The 18,624-nt window shown below is 32.8% G+C and overlaps 1 protein-coding gene across 2 annotated transcripts in view; it reads left to right on the top strand.

Annotated features, from left to right (window-relative positions):
* Positions 1-18,624, top strand: part of LOC111413406 (serine/threonine receptor kinase thickveins) — a 46,375-nt gene that overhangs the window by 6,818 nt on the left and 20,933 nt on the right. Inside the window, exon 1 of one of the 2 annotated variants that reach the window (XM_023044368.2) lies at positions 3,537-3,733. The exons of the other annotated variant lie outside the window; for it this stretch is intronic. Coding sequence (XP_022900136.1) covers positions 3,712-3,733 — 22 coding nt within the window. The 5' untranslated portion in view covers positions 3,537-3,711. Of the gene's footprint in view, positions 1-3,536; positions 3,734-18,624 lie in introns of those variants that run through there. 2 annotated transcript variants of the gene reach the window in all.

The raw sequence follows: 18,624 nt of genomic DNA, 5'->3' as shown, positions 1-18,624 counted from the left end.
TGTTAACAATCAAATTTGCTACAACTTTTATTAAAAAAGATTTCTTATAGCATGCTTCGATTCCCAAGTATTACCTTCAATAACTTGAAAGAGCAACAAATTCATGAAATTTTCATATTTTCGTATCTATCTCGATATTGACGTATCTAAGAACAAAAGTGCAAGAGAGCAATATTATTAACAATAAAATTTGCAACAATTTTTGTTATAAAAGATTTCTTATAGCATGCTCCGATTCCCCAGTGTTACCTTCAATAAGTTGAAAGAGCAACAAATTCATGAAATTTTCATATTTTCGTATCTATCTCGATATTGACTTATATAAGAACAAAAGTGCAAGAGAGCAATATTGTTAACAATCAAATTTGCTACAACTTTTATTATAAAAGATTTCTTATAGCATGCTTCGATTCCCAAGTATTACCTGCAATAACTTGGAAGAGCAACAAATTCATCAAATTTTCGTACTTTTCTCGATATTGACGCATTTAAAAGCTAAAGTGCAAGAGAGCAATATTGTTAACAATAAAATTTGCTACAACTTTTGTGCTAAACGTTTTTTTGTAACATGCTGCGATTCCTAAGGATTACCTTTAATAGCTTGAAAAAGCTACAAATTCATCCGATTTTCATATTTATCTCGATATTGACGTATCTAAGAACAAAAGTACAAGAGAGCAATATTGTTAACAATAAAATTTGCAACAATTTTTGTTATAAAAGATTTCTTATAGCATGCTTCGATTCCCAAGTATTACCTACAATAACTTGAAAGAGCAACAAATTCATGAAATTTTCATATTTTCGTATCTATCTCGATATTGACGTATCTAAGAGCAAAAGTGCAAGAGAGCAATATTGTTAACAATCAAATTTGCAATAATTTTTGTTATAAAAGATTTTTTATAGCATGCTCCGATGCTCCAGTGTTAGCTTCAATAATTGGAAAGAGCAACAAATTCATGAAATTTTCATATTTTCGTATCTATCTCGATATTGACGTATCTAAGAACAAAAGTGCAAGAGAGCAATATTGTTAACAATAAAATTTGCAATAATTTTTGTTATAAAAGATTTCTTATAGCATGCTCCGATTCCCCAGTGTTACCTTCAATAACTGGAAAGAGCAACAAATTCATGAAATTTTCATATTTTCGTATCTATCTCGATATTGACGTATCTAAGAGTAAAAGTGCAAGAGAGCAATATTGTTAACAATCAAATTTGCTACAACTTTTGTTATAAAAGATTTCTTATAGCATGCTCCGATTCCCCAGTGTTAGCTTCAATAACTTGAAAGAGCAACAAATTCATGAAATTTTCATATTTTCGTGTCTATCTCGATATTGACGTATCTAAGAACAAAAGTGCAAGAGAGCAATATTGTTAACAATCGAATTTGCTACAACTTTTATTATAAAAGATTTCTTATAGCATGCTTCGATTCCCAAGTATTACCTGCAATAACTTGGAAGAGCAACAAATTCATCAAATTTTCATATTTTCGTACTTTTTTCGATTTGACGCATTTAAAAGCTAAAGTGCAAGAGAGCAATATTGTTAACAATAAAATTTGCTACAACTTTTGTGCTAAAAGTTTTTTTGTAACATGCTGCGATTCCTAAGGATTACCTTTAATAACTTGAAAAAGCTACAAATTCATCAAATTTTCATATTTATCTCGATATTGACGTATCTAAGAGCAAAAGTGTAAGAAAGCAATATTGTTAACAATAAAATTTGCAACAATTTTTGTTATAAAAGATTTCTTATAGCATGCTCCGATTCCCCAGTGTTAGCTTCAATAATTAGAAAGAGCAACAAATTCATGAAATTTTCATATTTTCGTATCTATCTCGATATTGACGTATCTAAGAACAAAAGTGCAAGAGAGCAATATTGTTAACAATCAAATTTGCAACAATTTTTGTTATAAAAGATTTCTTATAGCATGCTCCGATTCCCCAGTGTTAGCTTCAATAATTGGAAAGAGCAACAAATTCATGAAATTTTCATATTTTCGTATCTATCTCGATATTGACGTATCTAAGAGCAAAAGTGCAAGAGAGCAATATTGTTAGCAATCAAATTTGCAACAATTTTTGTTATAAAAGATTTCTTATAGCATGCTCCGATTCCCCAGTGTTACCTTCAATAACTTGGAAGAGCAACAAATTCATCAAATTTTCATATTTTCGTACTTTTGTCGATATTGACGCATTTAAAAGCTAAAGTGCAAGAGGAGAGCAATATTGTTAACAATAAAATTTGCTACAACTTTTGTGCTAAAAGTTTTTTTGTAACATGCTGCGATTCCTAAGGGTTTCCTTTAATAGCTTGAAAAAGCTACAAATTCATCAAATTTTCATATTTATCTCGATATTGACGTATTTAAGAGCAAAAGTGCAAGAGAGCAATATTGTTAACAATAAAATTTGCAATAATTTTTGTTATAAAAGATTTCTGAGGATATATAAAAAAATTATAATGAGTTAATTTACTTTTGATCATCATTGTATAAGTCGCATATTATTTTTTGACAGTGACATAACCTCAAATTTCATTTTTCATTAATTTCTTATTGAAATTGATGTTTAACCGGTTAAATCCATTTAAAACGATAATCTTATCATATCAAGAACGAAAATCATCCATCATATGGTAGTTTTGATGAAGAATTGGACGAAAATCCGTAGATTAAATATTTAAATATATTTTTGAAGCTGGACGTTGAAATCTAAAAGAAAATGTTCCGAAATCAATACAAACAAAGTCAAAGCAACAAAACAACAACATTTCATGCATAATTATTGTTAAAATATAAATTTCAATAATTGTTGATAAAAATTTAATCGGTGACATTTCACATTTCGAAGTTGGCATTACCGGAGAAATTTAAATTACGAATTTCAAGTTGAAGAATTTAACCAATCAGAACACGGTATTTCAAACGTTCTTGCAGTAAACAAACGAAACTGGTGATTTTAGTGTGATTTCGAACGTGACGTGGAGTGCACGCTAATTTTTGTCCTCGATCATTTTTAAAACTAAAACAAAAGTTAGGTTAGTTGTCAATCACCGTTGTGACATAACCTCAAAAATAGAAAATTAACTTTAAACGATTATTAATAAGTTAAATAAGAAGATTATTCGAATTAAAATTAATCACCTTTAATAATAAACAAGAAAATTCCGTTCCGAAGAATTATTCCAATCCAATCAAGAATCATTGTTTCCGATTCCTTTGAAGAGTCCAAGTTTCTTTAACCGAGAACTTCAGTAATCTACAAGATAAGTTAAGTTATAATTTTTAATTTCATTACTAAACTTCTATACTTAATCTTAATCATCACAACGTAACAAAAGTAAATTCTACTTTTGTTCATCATTGTATATAGATATAATATCGTCATGGTGTTTTTACAAACGGTTCGTGTCTTTCCGTAGATCTTCTGAGCGGGTTCGAAGAGTTCCGAGCGAAGTTTCTCTGGGCGACCATTCATTAAGTAAAAAAACCTGGCTCCAGTCATTGTTGGATCCTTGTAAGGCAAACTTGCTATCGTCAACATTCCGAAACGTCGCGTTCCGTTGTCGGCTTTCCGTGCGTTTTTCCGCGAAAAGAACGCTTTTCCTATTATTAAATTCTCAATATGTTGCATAGGTGACGTCCGATTCGAGTTCTTACGGTTAATTTCGAAGTGTGAAGTTGTGATGTTAAACATGGATGAGATTGGTAAATATGATCTGGCTTATTAGATTACTTTCTTTGATTTGATTTGATTCTTTTTTGATTTATTTTTTTACTTTTGTAGGGAATAGATTGGTATTTAATTTAAATCGTTTCTTTTTTTAACGGGTTTCCTGACAGGTTATTTTCTTTATGTGGGGCCTCTTATGCTAGCAGACGCTGGAAGGGGCTGGTCATTGAGGCGCCAGTTCCTGGCTGGGATGGTCAGGTCGAGGCGCATAAGAACCTCAACAGATGTGTGTGGACGTGATCCTTTTTTTCGTCGAGATTTTAAAACGGGGGTTCAAAATATCTTTTAAATTTATAATTTTTCTTGGAACTCTTTTTTTCCAAAAAGTATTCCAAAAAACGGTTGACAAACAATATCAAAAACATCTTATTTCCTATTCAGATTACGACTTGTTTGTTTATTAACAGAATGTTTGCGTTGTAATTAAACCGTTTAGTTGGAAATTTTATTATGACATCATTTATGTCATGTTTTTTTTAATACCCTACATATTGGTACTCCTGAAGATGACTATTTGCCGCTAAAACCGGTGCGATGGGTACCAGATTTTGTTAAATTAAATACTCCAATAATAAACAAAATGAGATAAACTACTAGTTTAATAACAGATTAAATTGCTGATGAAAAGGAAGCGAACAATAACAGTTGGAGGTCACTATTAATTCTCAGCCGATCGAAATGCGCGCGAAAATATTGGAGATCAGTCATCGAAATTTCTCGGAAAAATTGTGCTAAGTCTAAAACTGACCAAAAAATCTTGAAATATATCTGGCAATGTTTAGAATATCTTCAATATCCCTTGATTTATTGTATAAGTTTACTAGATATCTTATATGTTGAGTTGGAACCTTTTTGAATAATCTTGGAAAGACTTAAACACCTGGAAATTCTCTGGAAATGCTTGACAATAATTTTAAAATGCCTAGATATACTTGGAAATTCTTAGAAACACTTAAATATCTTTGGACTCGTTATAAGATTCTTGGAAATGCTTAATATATATCTGGAAATGTTTAGAATTTCTTCAATATCCCTTAATTTGTTGTATAAGTTTACTAGATATCTTATATGTTGAGTTAGAACCTTTTTGAAGAATCTTGGAAAGACTTAAACGTCTGGAAATTCTCTGGAAATGCTTGAAAATAATTTTAAAATCCCTAGATATACTTGCAAATTCTTAGAAACACTTAAATATCTTTGGACATGGTTATAAGTTTCTTGAAAATCCTTAAAATATATCGAGAAATGTTTAGAATTTCTTCAATATCCCTTAATTTATTGTATAAGTTTACTAGATATCTTGGATGTTGAGTTGGAACCTTTTTGAATAATCTTTAAAAGACTTAAACATCTGGAAATTCTCTGGAAATGCTTGAAATAATTTTAAAATCCATAGATATACTTGGAAATTCTTAGAAACACTTAAATATCTTTGGACATCCTTATAAGTTTCCTGGAAATCCCTAAAATATGTCTGGAAATGTTTAGAATTTCTTCAATATCCCTTGATTTATTGTATAAGTTTACTAGATATCTTGGATGTTGAGTTGGAACCTTTTTGAATAATCTTGGAAAGACTTAAACATCTGGAAATTCTTTGGAAGTGCTTGAAAATAATTTTAAAATCCCTAGATATACTTGGAAATTCTTAGAAACACTTAAATATCTTTGGACATCGTTATAAGTTTCTTCAAAATCCTTAAAATATATTGAGAAATGTTTAGAATTTCTTCAATATCCCTTGATTTATTGTATAAGTTTACTAGATATCTTGGATGTTGAGTTGGAACCTTTTTGAATAATCTTGGAAAGACTTAAACATCTGGAAATTCTTTGGAAGTGCTTGAAAATAATTTTAAAATCCCTAGATATACTTGGAAATTCTTAGAAACACTTAAATATCTTTGGACATCCTTATAAGTTTCCTGGAAATCCCTAAAATATGTCTGGAAATATTTAAAATTTCTTCAATATCCCTTGATCTATTGTATAAGTTTACTAGATATCTGGGATGTTGAGTTAGAACCTCTTTGAATAATCTTTAAAAGACTTAAACGTCTGGAAATTCTCTGGAAATGCTTGAAAATAATTTTAAAATCCCTAGATATACTTGGAAATTCTTAGAAACACTTAAATATCTTTGGACATCGTTATAAGTTTCTTGGAAATCCTTGAAATATATTGAGATATGTTTAGAGTTTCTTCAATATCCCTTGATTTATTGTATAAGTTTACTAAATATCTTGGATGTTGAGTTGGAACCTTTTTGAATAATCTTTAAAAGACTTAAACATCTGGAAATTCTCGGGAAATGTTTGAAAATAATTTTAAAATGCCTAGATATACTTGGAAATTCTTAGAAACACTTAAATATCTTTGGACTCGTTATAAGATTCTTGGAAATACTTAAAATATATCTGGAAATGTTTAGAATTTCTTCAATATCCCTTGATTTATTGTATAAGTTTACTAGATATCTTGGATGTTGAGTTGGAATCTTTTTGAATAATCTTTAAAAGACTTAAACATCTGGAAATTCTCGGGAAATGTTTGAAAATAATTTTAAAATGCCTAGATATACTTGGAAATTCTTAGAAACACTTAAATATCTTTGGACTCGTTATAAGATTCTTGGAAATACTTAAAATATATCTGGAAATGTTTAGAATTTCTTCAATATCCCTTGATTTATTGTATAAGTTTACTAGATATCTTGGATGTTGAGTTGGAATCTTTTTGAATAATCTTTAAAAGACTTAAACGTCTGGAAATTCTTTGGAAATGCTTGAAAATGATTTTAAAATCCCTAGATATACTTGGAAATTCTTAGAAACACTTAAATATCTTTGGACATCCTTATAAGTTTCCTGGAAATCCCTAAAATATGTCTGGAAATGTTTAGAATTTCTTCAATATCCCTTAATTTATTGTATAAGTTTACTAGATATCTTGGATGTTGAGTTGGAACCTTTTTGAATAATCTTTAAAGGACTTAAACATCTGGAAATTCTTTGGAAATGCTTGAAAATAATTTTAAAATCCCTAGATATACTTGGAAATTCTTAGAAACACTTAAATATCTTTGGACATGGTTATAAGTTTCTGGAAAATCCTTAAAATATATTGAGAAATGTTTAGAATTTCTTCAATATCCCTTGATTTATTGTATAAGTTTACTAGATATCTTGGATGTTGAGTTGGAACCTTTTTGAATAATCTTTAAAAGACTTAAACATCTGGAAATTCTCTGGAAATGCTTGAAAATAATTTTAAAATCCCTAGATATACTTGGAAATTCTTAGAAACACTTAAATATCTTTGGACATCGTTATAAGTTTCTTGGAAATCCTTAAAATATGTCTGGAAATGTTTAGAATTTCTTCAATATCCCTTAATTTATTGTATAAGTGTACTAGATATCTTGGATGTTGAGTTGCAATCTTTTTGAATAATCTGGGAAAGACTTAAACATTTAGAAATTCTCTGGAAATGCTTGAAAATAATTTTAAAATCCCTAGATATACTTGGAAATTCTTAGAAACACTTAAATATCTTTGGACATCCTTATAAGTTTCCTGGAAATCCCTAAAATATGTCTGGAAATGTTTAGAATTTCTTCAATATCCTTTGATTTATTGTATAAGTTTACTAGATATCTTGGATAGATGTACTAGATGTACTCACAAATCCTTAGGAACCTCTAAATCCTTATCCATTTTTTGATAATCTTTGATAAACTTGGCTTTTTAAATAATTCCTCGATATTCTTGGAAATCATTATGCACATCTTTGAAATCTTCTGGAAATACTTCTTGCCGCAGTTACAATATTATGGTGTCAGGATTTGTTCCATTTCTGGAGTGCGTCTCTGCATAAGTCGTGCCTTGCTCGAATCCAGTTCCATGTCAGTCCCCAGCATCACTCAATGTTAAAGTTCTCATTACGTAGAGTCTTAACTGTCTAAATTGTAGGAATGTAGTTATGGATTTGTCCAATATTTTTTGGTATTCTCGGGCCAAAAGCACCTTATCTTTTTATCTTGGGCCGTGGAATGTGTCTGAAAGCAGAAAGACATCGTCTATTCAGCCAAACAGGTGAGCACTACAGGTAGATAAGTTACCCAGATACTTTGAGGTTGGATAGTGCTTGAGTATCTTTGAAAATGTTTATGAATTCTCTGGATATGCTTTAATTCTTTAAATTTTTTCTGTAATTCCATGGAAATTTATAGATGAGCTAAAGAATACTGAAAAAATACCACTGGGTTTTTAAGAAATTTTTAGATAAACTTGGGAAATATATAGAAATACATCAATATCATTGAAAATCTTTATAAGTTCTTTGGAAATCTTTTAAATCTTTGAAAATATTCTGCAAACACTTGGAATTCTGTAGGAAGCCTAGATGTCTTAGAAAAAAACCTGTAAATTATCTTAGGAAGCCGTAAATCTGCTTAATAATCCCTTAGTTCTATTGGAAATCATTAGAAATTTTATGGAATTCACCTGAATGTTTCCAAAAATCTTTAGACGTTTTCTGGAAATTCTTGAAATCTTTTGAAAAACCTGGTTCTCCAACTACCAATTTCGTAGAAATCCCTGAGTGTTCTCGAGAAGTCATAAAAATTCCTGAAAATATTCAGAATCTTTTCGATTTTTTAATTGAACACTTTTTATTGAAAACATTTTTGGAAATCCTTTAAATCTTTCAAATCATCTAGAAACATCTGGAATTCCTTAGAAATCCTAGATTTTCTTAAGAATTCTTAAGAATTTCAATGTAATCCTACAAATTTAAGAGTAATTTCTAGAAAGCCTAGATTTTCTTAATTATCTTTTGACACTCTTAGAAATTATCATAAATTCTATGGAAAATTACCTTGAAATCTTTTGGAAATAATCTTTGGATTTAGGAATATCGTTGGCAACTCAAGTAATCGCTTAATACTTCCAGAAATTATTATAACTTTTTATTATTTTTTTTATTATAATTTAGAATTCCCTAAATATACTTTAGAATTTTAAATCTTTGACAAGTCTTCAAAATTTTGAACAATTTTAGGAAAACTTGGAGTTTTTAATAATTCAACCTTTGATCATCTCTACAAATATTTTTAATCATTACAAATTCTTTAAAAGTAGCCAGAATTAATGTTTTGGAAATTCGCGTAAAGTTTTAAAATCCTAAGAATATTTTGGAAATCCTTAAAAAATCGTAATCCGTAAAAACTTTAGAATATTCTTGGCTGCCCTTACAAATCATTAAAATCTCTTAGAAATTAGTTTATAATGTTAGGAAATTTATTCTTTTCTCAAATCATTTGGCACTTTCGGAAATTATTATAATTTTTGCGGAAATCCTTGGCAGTGGTCTGCAGATTTTCTGGAAATCGTTACATATCTTTGATTTGCCTGAAAATATCTTTGATATCTTTTAGAAAACTTGTAAATACCTAAAATTTGCCTGAAATGTTTTGATATTGTTAAGAAAATCCTGCAACATGGAATGGTCCTAGAACCACTGCCTCAGCTTCTAAGTAATGAATTTGTATTAAAGAAAATTTTATTTTAAGTACTAGAGCCACTGCTTCGGCAGCACGGCTGCCTTGGCTTCTAAGTAATATGTTATTGTTGAAAACCTAAATACTGCCTCGGCAGCATGGCTGCCTCGGCTTTTAAGTAATGTATTTGTATTAAAGAAAACTACTTTATTTTAAATAATAGAGCCGCTGCCTCGGTAGCACAGCTATCTCGGTTTCTAAATAATGCGTTATTATTGAAAACCATGAATTACTGCCTCGGCAGCATGGCTGCCTCGGCTTTTAAGTAATGTATTTGTATTAAAGAAAACTGTACTTTATTTTAAATAATAGAGCCACTGCCTCGGCAGCACAGCTGCCTCGGTTTCTAAATAATTTTTTATTATTAAAAACCTCGAATTACTGCCTCGGCTTTTAAGTAATGTATTTGTATTAAAGAAAACTGTACTTTATTTTAAATAATAGAGCCACTGCCTCGGCAGCACAGCTGCCTCGGTTTCTAAATAATTTTTTATTATTAAAAACCTCGAATTACTGCCTCGGCAGCATGGCTGCCTCGGCTTTTAAGTAATGTATTTGTATTAAAGAAAACTACTTTATTTTAAATAATAGAGCCACTGCCTCGGTAGCACAGCTATCTCGGTTTCTAAATAATGCGTTATTATTGAAAACCATGAATTACTGCCTCGGCAGCATGGCTGCCTCGGCTTTTAAGTGATGTATTTGTATAAAAGAAATCTTTACTTTATTTTAAATAATAGAGCCACTGCCTCGGCAGCATAGCTACCTCGGTTTCTAAATAATGCGTTATTATTGAAAACCTTGAATTACTGCCTCGGCAGCATGGCTGCCTCGGCTTTTAAGTAATGTATTTGTATAAAAGAAATCTTTACTTTATTTTAAATAATAGAGCCACTGCCTCGGCAGCATAGCTACCTCGGTTTCTAAATAATGCGTTATTATTGAAAACCTTGAATTACTGCCTCGGCAGCATGGCTGCCTCGGCTTTTAAGTAATGTATTTGTATTAAAGAAAACTGTACTTTATTTTAAATAATAGAGCCACTGCCTCGGTAGCACAGCTATCTCGGTTTCTAAATAATGTGTTATTATTGAAAACCTTGAATTACTGCCTCGGCAGCATGGCTGCCTCGGCTTTTAAGTAATGTATTTGTATAAAAGAAATCTTTACTTTATTTTAAATAATAGAGCCACTGCCTCGGCAGCATAGCTACCTCGGTTTCTAAATAATGCGTTATTATTGAAAACCTTGAATTACTGCCTCGGCAGCATGGCTGCCTCGGCTTTTAAGTAATGTATTTGTATAAAAGAAATCTTTACTTTATTTTAAATAATAGAGCCACTGCCTCGGCAGCATAGCTACCTCGGTTTCTAAATAATGCGTTATTATTGAAAACCTTGAATTACTGCCTCGGCAGCATGGCTGCCTCGGATTTTAAGTAATGTATTTGTATTAAAGAAAACAACTTTATTTTAAATAATAGAGCCACTGCCTCGGTAGCACAGCTATCTCGGTTTCTAAATAATGCGTTATTATTGAAAACCTTGAATTACTGCCTCGGCAGCATGGCTGCCTCGGATTTTAAGTAATGTATTTGTATAAAAGAAATCTTTACTTTATTTTAAATAATAGAGCCACTGCCTCGGCAGCATAGCTACCTCGGTTTCTAAATAATGCGTTATTATTGAAAACCTTGAATTACTGCCTCGGCAGCATGGCTGCCTCGGCTTTTAAGTAATGTATTTGTATAAAAGAAATCTTTACTTTATTTTAAATAATAGAGCCACTGCCTCGGCAGCATAGCTACCTCGGTTTCTAAATAATGCGTTATTATTGAAAACCTTGAATTACTGCCTCGGCAGCATGGCTGCCTCGGATTTTAAGTAATGTATTTGTATTAAAGAAAACAACTTTATTTTAAATAATAGAGCCACTGCCTCGGTAGCACAGCTATCTCGGTTTCTAAATAATGCGTTATTATTGAAAACCTTGAATTACTGCCTCGGCAGCATGGCTGCCTCGGATTTTAAGTAATGTATTTGTATAAAAGAAATCTTTACTTTATTTTAAATAATAGAGCCACTGCCTCGGCAGCATAGCTACCTCGGTTTCTAAATAATGCGTTATTATTGAAAACCTTGAATTACTGCCTCGGCAGCATGGCTGCCTCGGATTTTAAGTAATGTATTTGTATAAAAGAAATCTTTACTTTATTTTAAATAATAGAGCCACTGCCTCGGCAGCATAGCTACCTCGGTTTCTAAATAATGCGTTATTATTGAAAACCTTGAATTACTGCCTCGGCAGCATGGCTGCCTCGGCTTTTAAGTAATGTATTTGTATAAAAGAAATCTTTACTTTATTTTAAATAATAGAGCCACTGCCTCGGCAGCATAGCTACCTCGGTTTCTAAATAATGCGTTATTATTGAAAACCTTGAATTACTGCCTCGGCAGCATGGCTGCCTCGGATTTTAAGTAATGTATTTGTATTAAAGAAAACAACTTTATTTTAAATAATAGAGCCACTGCCTCGGTAGCACAGCTATCTCGGTTTCTAAATAATGCGTTATTATTGAAAACCTTGAATTACTGCCTCGGCAGCATGGCTGCCTCGGATTTTAAGTAATGTATTTGTATAAAAGAAATCTTTACTTTATTTTAAATAATAGAGCCACTGCCTCGGCAGCATAGCTACCTCGGTTTCTAAATAATGCGTTATTATTGAAAACCTTGAATTACTGCCTCGGCAGCATGGCTGCCTCGGATTTTAAGTAATGTATTTGTATAAAAGAAATCTTTACTTTATTTTAAATAATAGAGCCACTGCCTCGGCAGCATAGCTACCTCGGTTTCTAAATAATGCGTTATTATTGAAAACCTTGAATTACTGCCTCGGCAGCATGGCTGCCTCGGCTTTTAAGTAATGTATTTGTATAAAAGAAATCTTTACTTTATTTTAAATAATAGAGCCACTGCCTCGGCAGCATAGCTACCTCGGTTTCTAAATAATGCGTTATTATTGAAAACCTTGAATTACTGCCTCGGCAGCATGGCTGCCTCGGATTTTAAGTAATGTATTTGTATTAAAGAAAACAACTTTATTTTAAATAATAGAGCCACTGCCTCGGTAGCACAGCTATCTCGGTTTCTAAATAATGCGTTATTATTGAAAACCTTGAATTACTGCCTCGGCAGCATGGCTGCCTCGGATTTTAAGTAATGTATTTGTATAAAAGAAATCTTTACTTTATTTTAAATAATAGAGCCACTGCCTCGGCAGCATAGCTACCTCGGTTTCTAAATAATGCGTTATTATTGAAAACCTTGAATTACTGCCTCGGCAGCATGGCTGCCTCGGATTTTAAGTAATGTATTTGTATAAAAGAAATCTTTACTTTATTTTAAATAATAGAGCCACTGCCTCGGCAGCATAGCTACCTCGGTTTCTAAATAATGCGTTATTATTGAAAACCTTGAATTACTGCCTCGGCAGCATGGCTGCCTCGGCTTTTAAGTAATGTATTTGTATAAAAGAAATCTTTACTTTATTTTAAATAATAGAGCCACTGCCTCGGCAGCATAGCTACCTCGGTTTCTAAATAATGCGTTATTATTGAAAACCTTGAATTACTGCCTCGGCAGCATGGCTGCCTCGGCTTTTAAGTAATGTATTTGTATAAAAGAAATCTTTACTTTATTTTAAATAATAGAGCCACTGCCTCGGCAGCATAGCTACCTCGGTTTCTAAATAATGCGTTATTATTGAAAACCTTGAATTACTGCCTCGGCAGCATGGCTGCCTCGGCTTTTAAGTAATGTATTTGTATAAAAGAAATCTTTACTTTATTTTAAATAATAGAGCCACTGCCTCGGCAGCATAGCTACCTCGGTTTCTAAATAATGCGTTATTATTGAAAACCTTGAATTACTGCCTCGGCAGCATGGCTGCCTCGGCTTTTAAGTAATGTATTTGTATTAAAGAAAACTGTACTTTATTTTAAATAATAGAGCCACTGCCTCGGTAGCACAGCTATCTCGGTTTCTAAATAATGTGTTATTATTGAAAACCTTGAATTACTGCCTCGGCAGCATGGCTGCCTCGGCTTTTAAGTAATGTATTTGTATAAAAGAAATCTTTACTTTATTTTAAATAATAGAGCCACTGCCTCGGCAGCATAGCTACCTCGGTTTCTAAATAATGCGTTATTATTGAAAACCTTGAATTACTGCCTCGGCAGCATGGCTGCCTCGGCTTTTAAGTAATGTATTTGTATAAAAGAAATCTTTACTTTATTTTAAATAATAGAGCCACTGCCTCGGCAGCATAGCTACCTCGGTTTCTAAATAATGCGTTATTATTGAAAACCTTGAATTACTGCCTCGGCAGCATGGCTGCCTCGGATTTTAAGTAATGTATTTGTATTAAAGAAAACAACTTTATTTTAAATAATAGAGCCACTGCCTCGGTAGCACAGCTATCTCGGTTTCTAAATAATGCGTTATTATTGAAAACCTTGAATTACTGCCTCGGCAGCATGGCTGCCTCGGATTTTAAGTAATGTATTTGTATAAAAGAAATCTTTACTTTATTTTAAATAATAGAGCCACTGCCTCGGCAGCATAGCTACCTCGGTTTCTAAATAATGCGTTATTATTGAAAACCTTGAATTACTGCCTCGGCAGCATGGCTGCCTCGGCTTTTAAGTAATGTATTTGTATAAAAGAAATCTTTACTTTATTTTAAATAATAGAGCCACTGCCTCGGCAGCATAGCTACCTCGGTTTCTAAATAATGCGTTATTATTGAAAACCTTGAATTACTGCCTCGGCAGCATGGCTGCCTCGGATTTTAAGTAATGTATTTGTATTAAAGAAAACAACTTTATTTTAAATAATAGAGCCACTGCCTCGGTAGCACAGCTATCTCGGTTTCTAAATAATGCGTTATTATTGAAAACCTTGAATTACTGCCTCGGCAGCATGGCTGCCTCGGATTTTAAGTAATGTATTTGTATAAAAGAAATCTTTACTTTATTTTAAATAATAGAGCCACTGCCTCGGCAGCATAGCTACCTCGGTTTCTAAATAATGCGTTATTATTGAAAACCTTGAATTACTGCCTCGGCAGCATGGCTGCCTCGGATTTTAAGTAATGTATTTGTATAAAAGAAATCTTTACTTTATTTTAAATAATAGAGCCACTGCCTCGGCAGCATAGCTACCTCGGTTTCTAAATAATGCGTTATTATTGAAAACCTTGAATTACTGCCTCGGCAGCATGGCTGCCTCGGCTTTTAAGTAATGTATTTGTATAAAAGAAATCTTTACTTTATTTTAAATAATAGAGCCACTGCCTCGGCAGCATAGCTACCTCGGTTTCTAAATAATGCGTTATTATTGAAAACCTTGAATTACTGCCTCGGCAGCATGGCTGCCTCGGATTTTAAGTAATGTATTTGTATTAAAGAAAACAACTTTATTTTAAATAATAGAGCCACTGCCTCGGTAGCACAGCTATCTCGGTTTCTAAATAATGCGTTATTATTGAAAACCTTGAATTACTGCCTCGGCAGCATGGCTGCCTCGGATTTTAAGTAATGTATTTGTATAAAAGAAATCTTTACTTTATTTTAAATAATAGAGCCACTGCCTCGGCAGCATAGCTACCTCGGTTTCTAAATAATGCGTTATTATTGAAAACCTTGAATTACTGCCTCGGCAGCATGGCTGCCTCGGATTTTAAGTAATGTATTTGTATAAAAGAAATCTTTACTTTATTTTAAATAATAGAGCCACTGCCTCGGCAGCATAGCTACCTCGGTTTCTAAATAATGCGTTATTATTGAAAACCTTGAATTACTGCCTCGGCAGCATGGCTGCCTCGGCTTTTAAGTAATGTATTTGTATAAAAGAAATCTTTACTTTATTTTAAATAATAGAGCCACTGCCTCGGCAGCATAGCTACCTCGGTTTCTAAATAATGCGTTATTATTGAAAACCTTGAATTACTGCCTCGGCAGCATGGCTGCCTCGGATTTTAAGTAATGTATTTGTATTAAAGAAAACAACTTTATTTTAAATAATAGAGCCACTGCCTCGGTAGCACAGCTATCTCGGTTTCTAAATAATGCGTTATTATTGAAAACCTTGAATTACTGCCTCGGCAGCATGGCTGCCTCGGATTTTAAGTAATGTATTTGTATAAAAGAAATCTTTACTTTATTTTAAATAATAGAGCCACTGCCTCGGCAGCATAGCTACCTCGGTTTCTAAATAATGCGTTATTATTGAAAACCTTGAATTACTGCCTCGGCAGCATGGCTGCCTCGGATTTTAAGTAATGTATTTGTATAAAAGAAATCTTTACTTTATTTTAAATAATAGAGCCACTGCCTCGGCAGCATAGCTACCTCGGTTTCTAAATAATGCGTTATTATTGAAAACCTTGAATTACTGCCTCGGCAGCATGGCTGCCTCGGCTTTTAAGTAATGTATTTGTATAAAAGAAATCTTTACTTTATTTTAAATAATAGAGCCACTGCCTCGGCAGCATAGCTACCTCGGTTTCTAAATAATGCGTTATTATTGAAAACCTTGAATTACTGCCTCGGCAGCATGGCTGCCTCGGATTTTAAGTAATGTATTTGTATTAAAGAAAACAACTTTATTTTAAATAATAGAGCCACTGCCTCGGTAGCACAGCTATCTCGGTTTCTAAATAATGCGTTATTATTGAAAACCTTGAATTACTGCCTCGGCAGCATGGCTGCCTCGGATTTTAAGTAATGTATTTGTATAAAAGAAATCTTTACTTTATTTTAAATAATAGAGCCACTGCCTCGGCAGCATAGCTACCTCGGTTTCTAAATAATGCGTTATTATTGAAAACCTTGAATTACTGCCTCGGCAGCATGGCTGCCTCGGATTTTAAGTAATGTATTTGTATAAAAGAAATCTTTACTTTATTTTAAATAATAGAGCCACTGCCTCGGCAGCATAGCTACCTCGGTTTCTAAATAATGCGTTATTATTGAAAACCTTGAATTACTGCCTCGGCAGCATGGCTGCCTCGGCTTTTAAGTAATGTATTTGTATAAAAGAAATCTTTACTTTATTTTAAATAATAGAGCCACTGCCTCGGCAGCATAGCTACCTCGGTTTCTAAATAATGCGTTATTATTGAAAACCTTGAATTACTGCCTCGGCAGCATGGCTGCCTCGGATTTTAAGTAATGTATTTGTATTAAAGAAAACAACTTTATTTTAAATAATAGAGCCACTGCCTCGGTAGCACAGCTATCTCGGTTTCTAAATAATGCGTTATTATTGAAAACCTTGAATTACTGCCTCGGCAGCATGGCTGCCTCGGATTTTAAGTAATGTATTTGTATAAAAGAAATCTTTACTTTATTTTAAATAATAGAGCCACTGCCTCGGCAGCATAGCTACCTCGGTTTCTAAATAATGCGTTATTATTGAAAACCTTGAATTACTGCCTCGGCAGCATGGCTGCCTCGGATTTTAAGTAATGTATTTGTATAAAAGAAATCTTTACTTTATTTTAAATAATAGAGCCACTGCCTCGGCAGCATAGCTACCTCGGTTTCTAAATAATGCGTTATTATTGAAAACCTTGAATTACTGCCTCGGCAGCATGGCTGCCTCGGCTTTTAAGTAATGTATTTGTATAAAAGAAATCTTTACTTTATTTTAAATAATAGAGCCACTGCCTCGGCAGCATAGCTACCTCGGTTTCTAAATAATGCGTTATTATTGAAAACCTTGAATTACTGCCTCGGCAGCATGGCTGCCTCGGATTTTAAGTAATGTATTTGTATTAAAGAAAACAACTTTATTTTAAATAATAGAGCCACTGCCTCGGTAGCACAGCTATCTCGGTTTCTAAATAATGCGTTATTATTGAAAACCTTGAATTACTGCCTCGGCAGCATGGCTGCCTCGGATTTTAAGTAATGTATTTGTATAAAAGAAATCTTTACTTTATTTTAAATAATAGAGCCACTGCCTCGGCAGCATAGCTACCTCGGTTTCTAAATAATGCGTTATTATTGAAAACCTTGAATTACTGCCTCGGCAGCATGGCTGCCTCGGATTTTAAGTAATGTATTTGTATAAAAGAAATCTTTACTTTATTTTAAATAATAGAGCCACTGCCTCGGCAGCATAGCTACCTCGGTTTCTAAATAATGCGTTATTATTGAAAACCTTGAATTACTGCCTCGGCAGCATGCCTGCCTCGGCTTTTAAGTAATGTATTTGTATAAAAGAAATCTTTACTTTATTTTAAATAATAGAACCACATAGCTACCTCGGTTTCTAAATAATATGTTATTATTGAAAACCTTGAATTACTGCCTCGGCAGCATGGCTGCCTCGGCTTTTAAGTAATGTATTTGTATTAAAGAAAACTGTACTTTATTTTAAATAATAGAGCCACTGCCTCGGCAGCACAGCTATCTCGGTTTCTAAATAATATGTTATTATTGAAAACCTTGAATTACTGCCTCGGCAGCATGCCTGCCTCGGCTTTTAAGTAATGTATTTGTATAAAAGAAATCTTTACTTTATTTTAAATAATAGAACCACATAGCTACCTCGGTTTCTAAATAATATGTTATTATTGAAAACCTTGAATTACTGCCTCGGCAGCATGGCTGCCTCGGCTTTTAAGTAATGTATTTGTATTAAAGAAAACTACTTTATTTTAAATAATAGAGCCACTGCCTCGGTAGCACAGCTATCTCGGTTTCTAAATAATATGTTATTATTGAAAACCTTGAATTACTGCCTCGGCAGCATGGCTGCCTCGGCTTTTAAGTAATGTATTTGTATAAAAGAAATCTTTACTTTATTTTAAATAATAGAGCCACTGCCTCGGCAGCATAGCTACCTCGGTTTCTAAATAATGCATTATTATTGAAAACCTTGAATTACTGCCTCGGCTTTTAAGTAATGTATTTGTATTAAAGAAAACTGTACTTTATTTTAAATAATAGAGCCACTGCCTCGGCAGCATAGCTACCTCGGTTTCTAAATAATATGTTATTATTGAAAACCTAACTACTGCCTCGGCAGCATGGGTGCCTCGGCTTTTAAATAATATATTTGTATTAAAAAAAACTTTAGTATATTTTATGTACTAGAACCACTGCCTCGGCTTCTAAGTAATGCATTTGTATTAAAGCAAACTTTAAATTATTTTAAGTACTAGAGTCACAGCCTCGGCAGCACAGCTGCCTCGGTTGCTAAATAATATGTTATTATTAAAAACCTAACTACTGCC

The sequence above is a fragment of the Onthophagus taurus genome, chromosome 5, assembly GCF_036711975.1.
Source record: "Onthophagus taurus isolate NC chromosome 5, IU_Otau_3.0, whole genome shotgun sequence".
NCBI classification, from domain to species: Eukaryota; Metazoa; Arthropoda; class Insecta; order Coleoptera; family Scarabaeidae; genus Onthophagus; species Onthophagus taurus.
The sequence above is the reverse complement of the archived record's forward strand: the minus strand, read 5'-3'. Positions and strand labels throughout refer to the sequence as shown.